The sequence below is a fragment of the Rattus norvegicus genome, chromosome 4 (assembly GCF_036323735.1).
Source record: "Rattus norvegicus strain BN/NHsdMcwi chromosome 4, GRCr8, whole genome shotgun sequence".
Taxonomy (NCBI): Eukaryota; Metazoa; Chordata; class Mammalia; order Rodentia; family Muridae; genus Rattus; species Rattus norvegicus.
The window spans coordinates 85769631-85784798 of NC_086022.1; the positions used below are offsets into that span (position 1 = coordinate 85769631).

The following is a 15168-nucleotide window of genomic DNA, read 5'->3' on the forward strand; positions in this document are numbered from 1 at the left end:
TGGAGTAGGTTGGGGGTGCAGGAGTGAAGCTATTGGAGGGGGCATAAGAGCTCACCCAGGAGCATGGTTCTGCAGAGCCCAAATACTAGTGCTTAGGCAGAAAAGGGATGGCTGATTTCTGTTCACATAAGGCTTTCAAAGATAAGTGTCAGGAACCAACCACCTTTGTTCCCATCCCAGAAGTTCCCAGAGATCACTAATCTTTCCCTGGTCTCGTATTCCATCAGTGTGGACTCAGGCTGTGAGAGAGGAAGAGGTTGGTCACTTGGTTACGCTGAGGTTGAGCTCGCCACCAACCTGCCTTGTTCAGGTAGATGGACCAGAGATGGGACCTTGTCTCTACACTACAGGAGTCTATTATTTCCCTATCTATTTAGAAGTTTCTGTGCCTAATGCCACGTTCACATGGGAGACTTTTGGGTAAAGGGACAAGCTGGCTGGAGCCGGGGTTGGTAGAAACTGGGTGGGGCTCCAGGGGTTTGGCTTGCCTGGAGCTGGCTGGCTAGGCTAATGTCTGGCTGTGTGTCAGACCACATAGCACATTTGCACTGCCCACAGCGTGGCCACACAACAATGAAGTCCAGTCTTTTCTTGGGACTTCAGTTTCCCCATCAGTGAGAGCTGAAGGTCCTGCCCTCCTGGACTCCCGAAGCTTTTGAGAGAAGAATGCATTGGAAGGATCTGCAGCTACAGATCCTATCCTGTGTTGTCATCTTGTTCCACAGCAGAAACATCAACGACTGTGAGATGTATGGAAAGGCAGAGGTCTGAAACTGGCCTAAGGCCTTGAATCTTGCGTGGTAGCCATCACCAGCTTGGACCAGTCCTCCTCTAGAGCCTACATTGAGCCCTGGGGGATCTTCTGGCCATGAGGCTCTCTTGTTTTATTCTTTCCCACTGGTCAGTGGTGCAGGGACCTCCAGATGGTGAAAAGATTTGAGGGGCTTGGTCTTTGCTGGCCTCCCAAGAAGTGCTCCCTGTTGCCCTTTGCTACTAGGTGACCCAGATACCCACAGGGCAGATCCCTGGGTCCTGACCCATTACTCCCAAGTGCTGAGGTGTTGGGAGCAGGGCATCTGAGTCCCACCTGCCATAGTCAAGTTCGCCGAGGCTCTCCCACTGTGTGCTTATTGGCTTTGCAGTACAGGAAAGCAATTAGCTGGAGGGGCCTGAAGCACACACACAACAGCTTCTAGCACATGGCACAGATGGACGCTGGCCTCTTAGCTTTTATAGCTCAGAATCCTAGGGAATTATGGAGGAAGCTAATCTTTGCCTTCACCATAGAAACTCTGTCCTTGGCTTCTATAAGGTGGACTTCTGCACAGGAGATTTTGAAAGAGAGCTTCAAGTCTACAGTGACATTGGAAGTCACTTCTTAGTATCCTAGGCTGGTGCTAACAAGGCTGGGGACACATTGATACAGAATACAGATACATTGAATACAGAACCTTTTTCTTACAACTCTGCAGGGTGGTGGGGTCAGGACCACCCTACTGGCTTCATTTTAATATAAGCACCTATTTAAAGGCCTTTACTTTCCCAAGGTGCATGTTGTGAGGGTGTCATAGTTGATTAGGACTCTGTGTGTGCGTGCGTGCGTGTGTGTGTGTGTGTGTGTGTGTGTGTGTGTGTGTGTACAAGTTACCATACTGAGGATTCAACTGAGCCTCACATTTGGTAGACAAATGCTCTAATACTGAGCTAAATAATTCTTTTCCATTTTTAACTTTGAAACAGTCTTATTCTCACCTGGCTGACATTGGATTTTCTTTTCTTTCTTTTGTCTTTTTAATTTTTTTTGTTTGTTTTTTAAGATAGGATTTGACCCCTGGTCAAACTCAGAGATCTGCCTGCCTTTGCCGAAGTGCTGGGATTAAAGATGTGAACCACAGCACTGGTTTGACCTTAGACTTTCTGTCCTCCTGCCTCTGCCTTCTGAGAAACTGGGACTGTAAGCAGGCTTGCTTCTTCATGCTGGGTTCAATGTATGGATTTGGGGAGACATAATTCAGCCTAAGACCATTTTGCTCCAGAACGGGAGACTGAGACCGAGGGAGAAACATTTATTATACATCGAGCTGGAGCTAGAACTAGGCCTTCATCAGGCTTCCATGTAGGCTGAGCTCTTGTGTAGCCAAAGCAGAGGAAGATGGCCTCTGACCCAGGACTCCTCACACGTGGGCCCTTGTCAGAACTCCCCAGGGGAGGACTGGGCATCGCCATTTGCCAAAGTTGTAAATCTCTTAAGCCATAAGCTGCTCCTTGGCGTCTCCCGGGTGCCCTAATGTGAAATACACATGTCCCTCCCTTTTAAGATCCAGGCAACTTCTGAATTTCCCATCGTGTTTGCACCTAAGGATGCAATTACCATTTCCTCCCATTGTCCGTTCTGCTAGTCCCTCTTCTCCCAGCTGACGCAGGCTTTGAGCCCGCTGGGTGAACACGCGGCAGAGAGCTTATGAAGATCGGGCTGCTTCTGAAAGCCACAGGTGGCCGGCGGCCAGTGATGCTTATCAGTCCCCCCAGGACTGCTTTGAGGTTATTTTCTTCTCGTCAGAAGACGTTGTATATGCCACAGAGAACGTTTCCATCAATTCTTCTGCCTCAGCTAGTGCCAACCCAGCACTGTGCTTGCCATGAGTCACCCCTTGCTGGCTCTCTCCCAGGCATGCTGGTCTGCTCTGGTGGGCAAGCCCTAGAGACCTTCCCAGAGGACCCTGGGCCTTCATAGTTCTTTACAGGTCTCTGTCATTCTACATGAAGACTATCTTCTGAGCATCACTTCCCCATTTCAATTTGACTATCAGTTATAACCCCCCCACACACACACACTCGAGCACACACACACTTACTTTTTTTTTTTTTTTTTTGTAGAGGATGATGGAGTTTGAGTTTGTGAAGTTATCTGAGAAGGAAGAGGACTGGAGTGTACATTTTGAGGACCTTAGACTTGTAGCATCTATTGAGACCAGGTTCTTCTTTGTCTTTCACTAGAAGGAAAAACATGTTCAGTCACTGAGCCCTTGTTACCCTTGGCCCCAGCTCAGTGCTTCTTCTGGGTTGTGGATCTAGGAAGCAGACCAGTGCCTGGGCATAGTGCAAGGTGGGTAGTATGCATTCAGGTCTGTGTGTAGCCGGAGAGGCCTAAGAGCCAGGCTCTCCCCTTACCTGCTCCCAGTGGCCCCTTGAATGAGTTTCTTTCAACATCTTTGAAATAGATGTAAGTCCTTCTTGCCTGGGGGCCTTGTGCTGTGCGTGGTCAATGCCCAGTGCTAGCTAACCAGTTCTAGGGCACATAGCATTGGTGCCTCCAGAGGGACCTGCTTTAGGATGCCCTAAGGACTAGAATCCTAGCAGTAGGATTATGGTGAAGGCAAGGAGGGCTTGAGGCTGGGCATGGAGACTTTCATGTTTCCTCATGGCCAGCTGTCACCCCTCATGGGTGAGGGTCCCCGTCACCATGGGTATCCTGAGCTGATCTTTCAGCTTATACCCATTTATTCTAGTTTGAAGAATTTCTTTTGGTAAAGAGACTCTGTGCTGTTTGAGGTTCTGTCCCAAGTTCAGAACCACATAGGTAACAGGAGGGGTACCCAGGTCTTGGACACTAGCTGCCAGAGTTTCCCATTATCCCATCATCCATGAGCAAAGTACCTTTGGCAAGTTAGCTGTTTCCTTGAGATAGGGTTTTCTTGTGTGGTCTCAGGGAATCTTGGGAGTTGTAGTGCCCAAGACAAAAGCTGTGCTCAGGTGGCAATGGCTATTGTCATGGCCTCAAGCAGGCTTTCCATGGTAGGCTAACTTCTATGGCCAACAGTGCCCTACCATAGACAGGATCAGTTTAAATGAGGAATGTATGATTTGGCTTATGGTTCTGGGAGTTGAGGGTCTGTGTCTCATGACTCATGGCAGAGTCATGAGGAGGTAAAGGGACCACACAAAAGCAAAGGGAGTATATGTATGCCTCCTCTTCCCTCTCCCTCCCTCTTCTCCCCACTTCCTGTCTCCTTTCCTTTTCCACTCTCTCCCCTCTCCCCTCTGTCTCACCTCATCAGGATTCAACCACAGTGGCTTCATCCTAATGACTTTACCTAATCGTAGTCTAATCCCAAATCCTCAATTCTAAACACCATAGTTACTAAGATTCTACCTTCTTGGGCTGGGGAGATGGCTCAGATGATAAAGTCCATACTACTTAAGTGTGAAGACCCTAGATCCCTAGTATTCATATAAAAAAAGCCATGTGTGGCTGTGAAAAGTTGTAATCCCACCACTGAGAAGGCAGAAGGATCCCTGTGGTTTCACAGTGGAGAGAGGGACCTCCACTGGCCAGCCAGTCTGGCCAAATTGGGGAGCCCTGGGTTCAGTGAGAGACCCTGAGTAAAAGAGAAAATTTGAATAAGACAGTGCCACCCACACACGTATAGTCAACACTACCTGGTCTTAGTGGGCTATCATGAAGTTGGCAAGGGTGTGACTGGAGGATCTGGGAGGAGCTAGGACCAAAGGGCATAGATATCATATTTCATTGTGTAAGCAAATGTTTTAAAAGATAAGGGAGAGGCTGTCAAGATGGCTCAGTGGGAAAGAGCACTTGCCATTAAGCCTAGTGACCTGAGTTCAATCCCTGGTCCCACATGGAGGAAAGAAAGAACTGACTCTTGTTGGTTGACACTAGTCCTCTGATTCACTGTGGCAGGTGCTTGCATGTGCATGTATGTGTGTGTCCTCAGATGCTAATGCCTCTCTCTTTCATGCTTTCTAGTGTCCGCCAGGACTTTGATGTCCCCACCAGCCATCTCATTGGAGCTCACGGATACTGCACACAGGTCAGGAGGCAGTGGGGCCCTCAGAGGGGAAGCCAGGTAGCCTTCCCCATCCTGAGTTAGTTACTTTCTTTGTTCTTTGTCTGATCAAACACTCCCAAGCAGCTTTCTTGAGCCTGCCTCTTCTGGGCTTCACTGTCATGGAGACCTGGGAAGAAAGAAAGCTCAGTTCGCTTTCCATATTTAGCACACTTCCTGCTGACTGGTGTTCTTAGAGCCACGGGGATGCAGAAGAGGGGGAACATAAGTTCCACTTAAGTGCTGAACTGCACAGAGCCCAGGCTGAACCCTGGGTCGCAGCATACATTGATTGCACTTACAGTGAGCATTGCCTTTGCAATCGCCCTTCCCTCTGTATCTTTACCAAAAAAAGCCCTGTTGGGGACCAGAGACCCTGACCTCACTTGTCATTCATACTCCCTGTCAGGTAAGGCTACTAAAGATCATCATTAGCCTCTCTAGTCTGCATGGAGTCAGCTCCCTTTCTCAAGGGCCCTAAGAATGGCCGTGTGGGTCAGATTAACCTGTTGTCTCTGGGGATGTAGGAGCCAGAACTCACAGTCTTCTGCCCCAGTTGGGGAACCAGGTGTTCTGGGATTTGGACTCACTTGTGCCTAACCCTGGAAACCTACCTTGGTCCCATGCAGGGACAAGTTTGAGGTCTGGTGTAAACACCCACAGAGGGGTGAGGGGTTGGCTTCTACTCCTCCCTGGAAGAAGGCCATTGAGATTGTCTGCTCTTCTGGCTTGTCTGGTGGCCTTGCTCTTCTTCTAGGTTCCCTTTTCCCCTCAAGGGAGCTTACTCTTGTCAGGAGGCAGGGTATAGGGGTAGAGAATGGAGCTGCTTAGGTGGAGAGGTGCAGAGAAGGTTAGACCAGCATCATCCAGGTCTGGGTTCAAGCCTGTTCTCGCTACACTCACAGAGGGAAGTGAGGTGTCTTCCTAGTTTTCTAAGCCTGAGTTTCCTTCCTATGGAAGAGGCATCTGGCCCTGTCCATAGCTGCCGAGTTTTGATTTGCACTGCAGTCCCTGTGGGTCATGTTAAAAAGCAGGCTCTGACTCAGGCAGGGATGAGGCTAGGCCTAGGGAATTTCTTCTTCATCTTCTTCTTGTTCTTTTAAGACTTTCTTGCTATGTAACCCAGGCTAGCCTTGCATTCCAGACCCTCCAGTCCCAGCCCCTTTTAGTGCTAGGACTGCAACCATGCACACCTCACCCCAGCCCCATGGAGACCGAATGTCTAAAAGTCTCCCTGGGAAGAAACACAAATCCAGAGCACACACTTTGAGTAGCAATGGACTGGATGGTGGCTAAGCTTTGCTTTGGACTGGATGGGCAGCAGGAGGTACGTGCTGCTCCTATCTCAAGAAGACTTCCTACTGGGATGAGTGTTTTGAACACTTCCCAGCTGGAAGAGCAGGGGGCCTTTCTTCTCATTGAAAACCAGATGGAAAAACTTTCCAAAAAAAACCCCACAAAAACCAAGACCATACTTTTCTTAGTAGCCTCTGACCTGAGGTACAGTATCTCAGAGCAGTTATTTCCTTTGAATTATTTTGTCATTTCCCCTGCAAGGACACAATGAGGCCCTTCACTGTCTCCTTCTAATGAAGGCCCCCTTGGTGGCCATCAGTGGAGGCTTAACTGTCACTGGGGCAGGGGTGTTTGTGTCATTTACACGGAACATTAATTTCGCAATTCAAGGGAAAACACTTCTGTGAACTCTGCCCTGCAGAGCATAGGTTGGGTAGAGGTGGAAACCCCATTGCAGTGGGCTATGAGACAGCTAGGTGCTTGCTTGCCTCGTTGGTTATGCTAGCCTTCCTGAGGGAGGAGAGCACAGGGGGACTGCTTGTCTGAATGCTCGGGGTGGGTTAATCAGAGTTCATTCCCAAAGAGTCCTCAGAAGCTGCCACCTTTCAGCTGGAGTGTTTGTCTCGGTGGGATTGCCACCAGGGTAGCAAGGGTGGCACGGACACTGCACTCAGCAGATGTCAGTGAAGGTTCAGCCCAGTCACTTTTAGGCTACATGGCCAGGACAAGTCCTTTCTCATCCATCAGGCCCAGTTTCTTTATTCCAACTATTGATGGCATATAGGGGTGTCCAGCTCCTGATCACTGCAGTACAACTCCCAGAGATGGATCCTCCTGGAGATTCCACACAGTTACAGACACTGAGTTCAGGTCTGAGGTTATACATTAGGAGCTTGGCTGGGTGTGAGGCATGAGCCACAGGTCCCTGGATACCTACTCTCTGAGGCAAGCTCAACATCACCTTCTCGATGCCCTCTCTGCCTTGCCCCACCCTGCTTTCCTTAGCATCACCATGAGACCCTAGTAAGACCAGGTCACCTCTTTGGTACTGCAGTGTCAGGGTTGCCTGGCTTCCTGGCTATAGATGTGCTGAGTCCTGTGAGATGTTATCATTGAGGGAAGCTGGGTGAAGGGTACACAGGAACTCTCTGGACTATTTTTGCAACTTCCATTGAGTCTAATGTCATTTCAAACATTAAAATGCTTATTTTTAAAAACACTGTTTTTCAAGACTCTCCCAGAGGTCACTCTCCAACAAAGCTGTTCTTGCTTGGCTATGGAACTATGTGTCTTTGTGGGGCAGGGAACACTGTGCACACATTTTTATAGCCCTATTCATATCCTACATTAGGTTTATACCTCACAGATACATTCTTGACGTCCCTAGCTGGCCTGGATGGAGCATGTAGCTGTGTTGTAGCCTCTCTAAGCTCCCCCAAGTACTGACTTAGGACAGGCTCTTGTGTACAGTCTTTGTTTAAGAAATGCTTGTAGCTAGATTGCTGAATCCCTCCAAATGCTTTGATGGAAGCAGTTGGCAGATTTTTCCATCAGAACTGGTGGAAAAGTCAAGCCTCTATTGTCCTAGTTCTGCACTCTGTTTCTCGCCTTCCTTGGTTTCTTTTCTCCTCCACCCCTTTTCCCTTGTTCTCAGCCTCCCGTCCGCCTTCCCAAGGCTGATTTCAGAGATTTGACCCAGCTTCCCTTTCTCTCATCAACAGGAACTTGTCAATCTTCTCCTGACCGGGAGAGCCGTGTCTAATGTTTTCAATGATGTAGTGGAGCTGGACTCGGGCGATGGGAACATCACGCTTCTCCGAGGCATTGAGGCACGCAGTGACATCGGTTTCTTATCTCTCTTTGAACACTACAATGTGTGCCAGGTACCCAAATGCTCTCCAGAACCTCAGTGGCCTTATTCCCTGGACCCATGAGATGGATGACACGGAGGAAGGGAAGCTAGGCTCTGTTCCCAAAGCTGGCTGGAGTTCAGGTCCTGCCTGAGTACTGAGCACTGAGTACTGAGAAATGTGACTTTGCTGACTATGCCACAGATACTTCAGACTCAAAGAGCAGATTCTGGGCTCCGGGAAGGAGAGCTGAAAAGAACTTGTAAGGGTTCATAATGTGCATCAGAGTAGCCGCTTCTGGTGTGTGTGTGTGTGTGTGTGTGTGTGTGTGTGTGTGTGTGTGTGTGTGTGTGTTTGTACAAGCATGTGTATCTCTCGTCATTTTCATGTATATGTGCAATGGGTTGAGGGAGGGAAGAGCTTGGGGTCTTAGACTTTGCATTACTTTCTTAGGGCTGCCACGACAAGAGAGGTGCTTTCGTTAATAGTCCTAGACCTCAGTGGTCCCAGACCAAGGTGTGAATTGGTTGTGTTTCCTCTGAAGGCCATAGGGAGAACCCGTTGATGTCTCCCTTGACTTGTGGCATATGTCAGCACTCTGTGGTGTCTATAGATGCAGCATTCCATGCTATGCTCGTGCTGCCACTTGGCTACTTGCTCCTTACGTCTCTGTTTCTGAGGAGTACAATTGGATGAAGGGCACACTGCTCCAGTCTGACCTCATCTTAAGCAGTGCCATGTATGGCAACCCCCGTTCCCAGTAAGATCCTCTTCAGAGACACTTAGGGCTTGCATGTTCTTTGAGGGGACACAGCTTAGCCCATGCAGCCCATTTGGCCTGTTTGCTGGGCGTGTTCCACTGCCCCCCGTCTTGCTGAGAAAGAGAACTTGCAAAGGCCCACACTCTAAATGAATGTGGTGTGGCACGGTGACTGCGCCATGGCTGGCCACAGGTGCTCTGGGTCAGACCTGCTGCCTCAACTGCATTCAGACCTTCTCAGAATTCACTCTTAGTGGCTCCATAGCATCCACTGTTCTGTGACTGGGGATGAGAGGGGTACTGTTCTGAGGTTAATGGGAGACTGCTGATACCACTCAGATACCAAGAAGGCGTAGATGAGGCTTCATCGTTGCCACAAACTGGAAGCAGTCTCCCATATGGGCTCCTAGAGTGTTAGGTAATTGACTTCGCAAGCTGGGACTTTTGTTCCACTCTTCCTGTGTGACTGGTTATTTAGGTATGCTGTCCCTTGATCATGGGATGATGTGCCTCTTCCTGACCCCTATCTGAATGACACCCGGTTCACAGAATGCAGATGTGTGGGCTCTAACTGCCTGGAGAGGAAAGGGGACAATTCCTTTCTGGTTGTGTTGCTGTCAGGAGTAAGGCAGCAATTTGACCATGTGGCCTAGGAGAAGCACCGAGAGCCTGGTAGGCTCTAATACTCTCTGGCCTGACAATCTGCAGGTTGAACAGGATACGCTTGGCCAGTTTCATAGACTCCATGCTAAGCATGAGCCCTGATGTCTTCCTATGGTCCAGGCTGCCTGGGAAAAAAATAACCTGTTTTGATTTGATCAGTAGAGAGCAAATGGTGAGAAAAACAGTCAAGATCATTCTTTCTTCGGAAAACCATGGGCCCAGTAGCTGTTTTCTTGTAAATTCCTTGAACCCATATGGGCCATTTGCTGGCCAAGTTTGGGAGTATTGTCCCGTGTGGGGGATAGAATCTTTCCTGTGCTGTACCATGACAAGCCCACTAAAGAAAGGATTCTAGATGTGCTTGCTTTTCCTCTTAAGAAGTCATCAAGGCTGGGCCTTGGCCTCTTCTACTCCTAAAGACCCAGGGCGTGGAAACCTTCATCTTAACACTGTGTCTTGGCCCTTCTGTCAGTCACACTCAAGGAAGCTAAACACTCAAGGCCTGGACGGAGACAAATTCTTGGCCTAGCTGGCCCCATTTACTGAATAGCATTAGCATAGCCATGAGGAAGACCCAGTATTTGAATATCATTGATCCTGACACCCCCACTTCTCATGCTGTCACTTCACTAAAGCAGTACAATCTTTAAAAGCATAGATGCAATCACACCATTCTATGCTTAAAAGTGAAGGGCTCTTCAGTTTCCAGGATTGTCATGAGCTACGTTGTGTCCGGTAAAATTCATATGTGAAGTCCTGACCCCCGGGACCTCTGAACAGGGGGGTATTTGGTGATGGTATTTAAGAAGGTGATTAAGTTAGAACGAGGTCACCAGGATGGCCCTAATCCACACAACAGCGTCATCATAAGAAGAGATTAGTGCATAGACACAGAGAGACCTTGTGAGGCACAGAGCGCCAGTCTGCCAGAAGCTGGAGAGAGCTATCTCTGGCAAACAGTCCTGATGACGCCTTGATTTCAGAATGCTCCCGAATTCTGAGAAAATAAGCTTCTGTTGTTTAAGCCACACATTCTGTGGTCTTCGCTGTTGTGCCTGAGCACGAACAGCTAAAGCAGAGATTAAATCCCGAGCGTCCATGCCCTGCGGACCCCCCAGAGATGGCCCTTCCCTCTTCATTTAGCTCCCGATGCTGGGCCTTTAGCAACAACTGCCTCTTTGGGGTCGTTTCCTCTGGGCCTCTGCCGTCCCCTCCAACTCCCCTGCCTAAGCTTTACCTTAATGTTTCTTTCTGAGAGGAAAGTCTTTGTAACCTCCGCCATCCCCCTGAGTAGAGTTCTCTCACCTTGTCACCTTCCCTCCAAACACCTGACTCCTTTGTAGGCCTTTCCTTGATCGAAGAATCGTATTTTATTGCCTCTAGGATGGCCGTTTCCTCACATTTCAGCCCTTCTGAAGTGATAACACAGTGTTCCAGTTAGTAGTGGGTCACACGCAGTCAGCGGCTGCCTCTGTTGGTTACAGGAGACATGGTGGTGACCGACAGGGTGAGGTGCTGCACGTTTATATTCCTTTGAGAGTATACTCGTTTGAGAGAGAGAAATCATCTCTCTGCTGGCTTCATTGATCTCATTTTCTCTAGCACTGTGTCCCTGTACTCTTTTGTGTTGCTGAGGATAAAGTGTGATTACATCAAATGAATGCAACCATCATAGACAGGAAGGCCATTCTGCTTGTGGTCAAGTGCTGATCCTTGAGAACAAGCACTTGAATGCGGCAGTCGGTACTGGCTGGAGCCGCTCCCCACTTCTGTGTGAGATTAAGATCCAGGTTTAAAATGCACCCCTGAGAACGAGCAAGATGGCTCAGCAGGTAAAGCGCTTGCCACCAAACCCCGACCCAAGTTCAAATCCCAAAACCCATGTGGTAGAAGGAAGGTAAGGAGTCTCCTCACTGTTCTCTGATGTTCACGTATCTGTGTGCGTGAACATACAAAATAACATACAAACAAAATAACACACATACAAAATAACTAAATGTTTAGGAAATATTAAAAATACCCCTTAAATTTCATATGTGGATGCAATGACCTATTGAAAAATAAACATAAGCCAACTGAAAAACACTATAGTCATCTTTTGAAAGCTTACAAAGATGATTGGGTATAGTATACACACATACAATGCACACACGCACACACACACACACACACACACACAAATAAAAAACATTCTTGATAAAGACAGTGCAAAACCCAAAAAGATACTTTTCCCAAAAAAACAAGAAAAACAAAACAAAACAAAACAAAAAAAAACCCCAACAACGTGAAACTATCAAGGACTGAACATAACCAAGGTAATATAAGATTTCTAGTTAATCTTCTGAAATACATAAAAGATCAGAGTAACATATCAAGTCTGAGTTTCAGTATGATAAATATACTACTTTCCCTAAACTGAAAATTAAAAATGCCAAACAGGACTTGGACATAACTCATTGTAGAGCACTGGTCTATCACACTCAAGATACTAGATTAAGACCCCAGCGCATCAAGGGAAGAAAATCTCAAAGGGTTTGCAAAAGTGTTTATCTAAGAAAGAAAAAGTGCCCAGGAGGACCCAGGTAGTCAGAAGTGCATAGTGGAGTTTGCAACCACCAGCGCATACAATGAAACGTAGGCACGATAGATAAATGGATGGACGAAAACACACACAAATACATGCACACACCCACAATGGATAGATGGCAAATTAATGGAGGTTAGTTCACTTAATATAAAATATTACAGGAGATCTAAGTGTGTGATATATACCTGCTATTCTAGCTCTTAGGAATCTAGAATTTTAAGGCCAACCTAGGCTACATGTGGATTTCCTGTCTCCATATAACAACATACAAACAACTACACCCCAGAAAACAAGACTGAAAATAAACCCAAACAACACAGCCCCAGAGAAGGTTGTGGCAGTTGATTTGATAAAAATCTAGAAGTCTGCCAGTCATTTGGCAAATACATATGTGAAAACTTGCTCCCATCACATCACCTTAACAATCAAGATTAAACCAGCTGGGGTTGGGGATTTAGCTCAGTAGTAGAGCAAAGGTTGCCTAGGAAGCGCAAAGCCTTGGGTTCGGTCCCCAGCTCCGAGGAGGGGGGATTAAACCAGCTTCACAGTCTCCGTGAGAGCGAGAGAATGAGATATAAAGGGCACAAAAGCTTGTGAGGATGCGAAGGGAGCTGGCCTTTGTGGCCAAAGCTGGTGGAGGGAGACTTTGACATGATAGCACATTAAAAGGTAGGATCCTTGACCTCAAAACGTCGACTCTGGAAGCTATTCTCCTGAGAAATAGTACATCCTAAAGCACGTTTGTGGCTCAGAAGACGCCCATTTGCATGTTCTGAATCGATCATTGTTAAGGCCATTCTTACTAACTTGGACAGGGTTTGTCAAAACTCACAGCATAGATGTGGTGTGGAAAAATTTGAACGGCATTCAGTAAAATCTCAGGAGCTAGAAGTGTGGCTCAGTGGCAGAGCGCAGGCTTACCATAATCTTCTAAGTTTATTCCTCAACCGTAGAAATAAGTTTAAAAGTTCAGAACAATAAAAACAAACAAATGCAGTTTATTATAGGGTAGCATGGCCCACAAGAGAGAGCCTGGCTTGCACTAAGAAAATGGCACACCCAGCTCCCTAAGACCCCTAAGGAAGTTTCTCTGGAAAATGTCTCCTTGTGGAAAAGGCTTGTGAATGAGTACACTCATTTCTAAGCCCTCTGGGCAGCTGTTTTGCTCTTAATCTTTTGACTGTTGTTTATAAATGGCAATCCGCCCTCTGTCCCTCATTTGGAAAATTCAGGAGCTGATGGCACCCAGGCCTGCCCATGGCTGGCTTGAGGCGCTTTCCCGGCTGTTCTGAGTGAGCATAGAGCCAGGCAACGTCTCCCAAGAAAAGGCTCTTCTGAGCACAGAAAGGAAGCAAGCTTATATAAGGGTTAGGTGGGGGTCAGGCAAGCCCTAATGTTCCATATCTCAGGAGGAGCGATCTTGCCATCCAGGTGAGTATTGCAATGGCTGAGCGGAGAGGGGGTTTATTGTAGATAAGAAAGCAACTAGGGGCTGGGGATTTAGCTCAGTGGTAGAGCCCTTACCTAGGAAGCACAAGGCCCTGGGTTCGGTCCCCAGCTCCGAAAAAAAAGAACCAAAAAAAAAAAAAAAAAAAAAAAAAAAAGAAAGCAACTAGTACTTTGTGAATGTGGTCCCTACACTCCACTTAATAGGCAAGTCCTTCATGGGGGACATTCTGAGCACAGCCCCTCTATCCCAGGCACTTGTAGCTCAGCATTACCCCAAGGTGGGACCTGCCTTGCCACTCTTCTGTGGTGGGCCCTAGAGCAGGTGTGCCCTTCTCCCTGTTGGGAAAAAAGCTTAAATCTTTCCTTAATCGAAACAGAGACTGTAAAGACCGGAGCAGCAAATATCCCATCTCCTAGGGGAGGCTGTGGATTAGGCGGGACCAGCTCAGCATTGCTGAGTAACAGTATTGGCAGACGAGGTGCTGCCTGAGACACTCACAGAAGTGTACTCTAAGCCACAGGGCTCAGAAAGCAGTTATCTCTTTGCAGGAAGCATCATGCCAGTGTTCTGGGTGGGGGTCTCTGTTTTGTTCCCATCACACTTGGCCAGCCATAGGAGTCCTTGTCTAGCAGTCACCAGAGCCTTTTTGTTCCATGTTCTGGTGCTGCCCCAGCCTCATGCGCTAGGCTCCCTTTACCAAATAGCCAGCTATACCCTGACCCTCCCCTCTTTGCTCCCCAGGGCTCCCAATCCTACCTGTCTTGAAAGCACAAATCTAATTGAAGTCCAGTATGATTCCTGAGGACCTCCAGTTTTCAACCATTTGCTGGCACACTGATCAGGCTCATGGTAGTGGAGCATGTGTTGAGTGGTAGCACAAGGCAAATGACGCACTATGGTGCTGTGGTTGAGGGAGCAGTTGCTCAGTGACATGCCCCTGGGAATTGGAAGAAGCCAATGATAACCCGCTCTCTGACTGAGTGAGTAGTTGAGGTGACAAAGCTCTCAGAAGGGAGGACAAAGAATGAGAAGGCCCACAGGTCGGTGAGCTGAATGACTGAGGAGCTCAGCAAGAATCAGGAGGCCATGCCTGAGATACACACGAGTGAGCTGTATGAGAGACAGGCGGAGAAGAGAGAGTTAGATAACTGGTTGTGGCATGGATGTCACTTGGGACCAATGGGTGTGTGTGTGTGTGTGTGTGTGTGTGTGTGTGTGTGTGTGTGTGTGTGTGTGTGTGTGTGTGTAGGAGGCTGTGTGTGAGTTCCCTGTGATTCTTGTAGTGGGCTGGTCAGCTCTAGAAGGTGGGCCTGTGGTCTGGGCAGAAGGAAGGGGTTGTTAGCATCGCCCCAAGGATCTCTGAGAAGCAAGCTTTGCCTCAGCTGGTCAGTATGTTACCTCAAGTCATTCTGTCCTTCAGGTTGGCTGCTTCCTGAAGACCCCAAGGTTCCCCATCTGGGTGGTCTGCAGTGAGAGCCACTTCAGCATCCTCTTCAGCCTACAGCCAGAGCTCTTGTGCGACTGGAAGTCTGAGCGGCTCTTTGACCTGTATTATTATGATGGCTTGGCCAACCAGCAGGAGGAGATACGGCTGACTGTTGGTGAGACACCCTAATTCATCGCCTCAGGGAGCCCCTGGCTGTTCCAGAACCAGCCTTAACATACCTTCTTGGGATAATCATGGGTAGCCAGAGAGTGATGCTAGCCTGGCTGTC

At 48.1% G+C, this 15168-nt stretch overlaps 1 protein-coding gene across 4 annotated transcripts in view; it reads left to right on the top strand.

Moving 5' to 3' along the window:
- The window catches only part of Mindy4 (MINDY lysine 48 deubiquitinase 4), a 108505-nt gene that overhangs the window by 80582 nt on the left and 12755 nt on the right, over positions 1 to 15168 (top strand). For 3 of the 4 annotated variants that reach the window (XM_231787.10, XM_039108680.2, XM_039108681.2), the window contains 3 exons: positions 4769 to 4832; positions 7865 to 8026; positions 14874 to 15054. In XM_231787.10, the coding sequence (XP_231787.5) occupies positions 4769 to 4832; positions 7865 to 8026; positions 14874 to 15054 (407 nt within the window). Of the gene's footprint in view, positions 1 to 4768; positions 4833 to 7864; positions 8027 to 14873; positions 15055 to 15168 lie in introns of those variants that run through there. The other variant, XR_005503604.2, reaches the window with a different exon arrangement.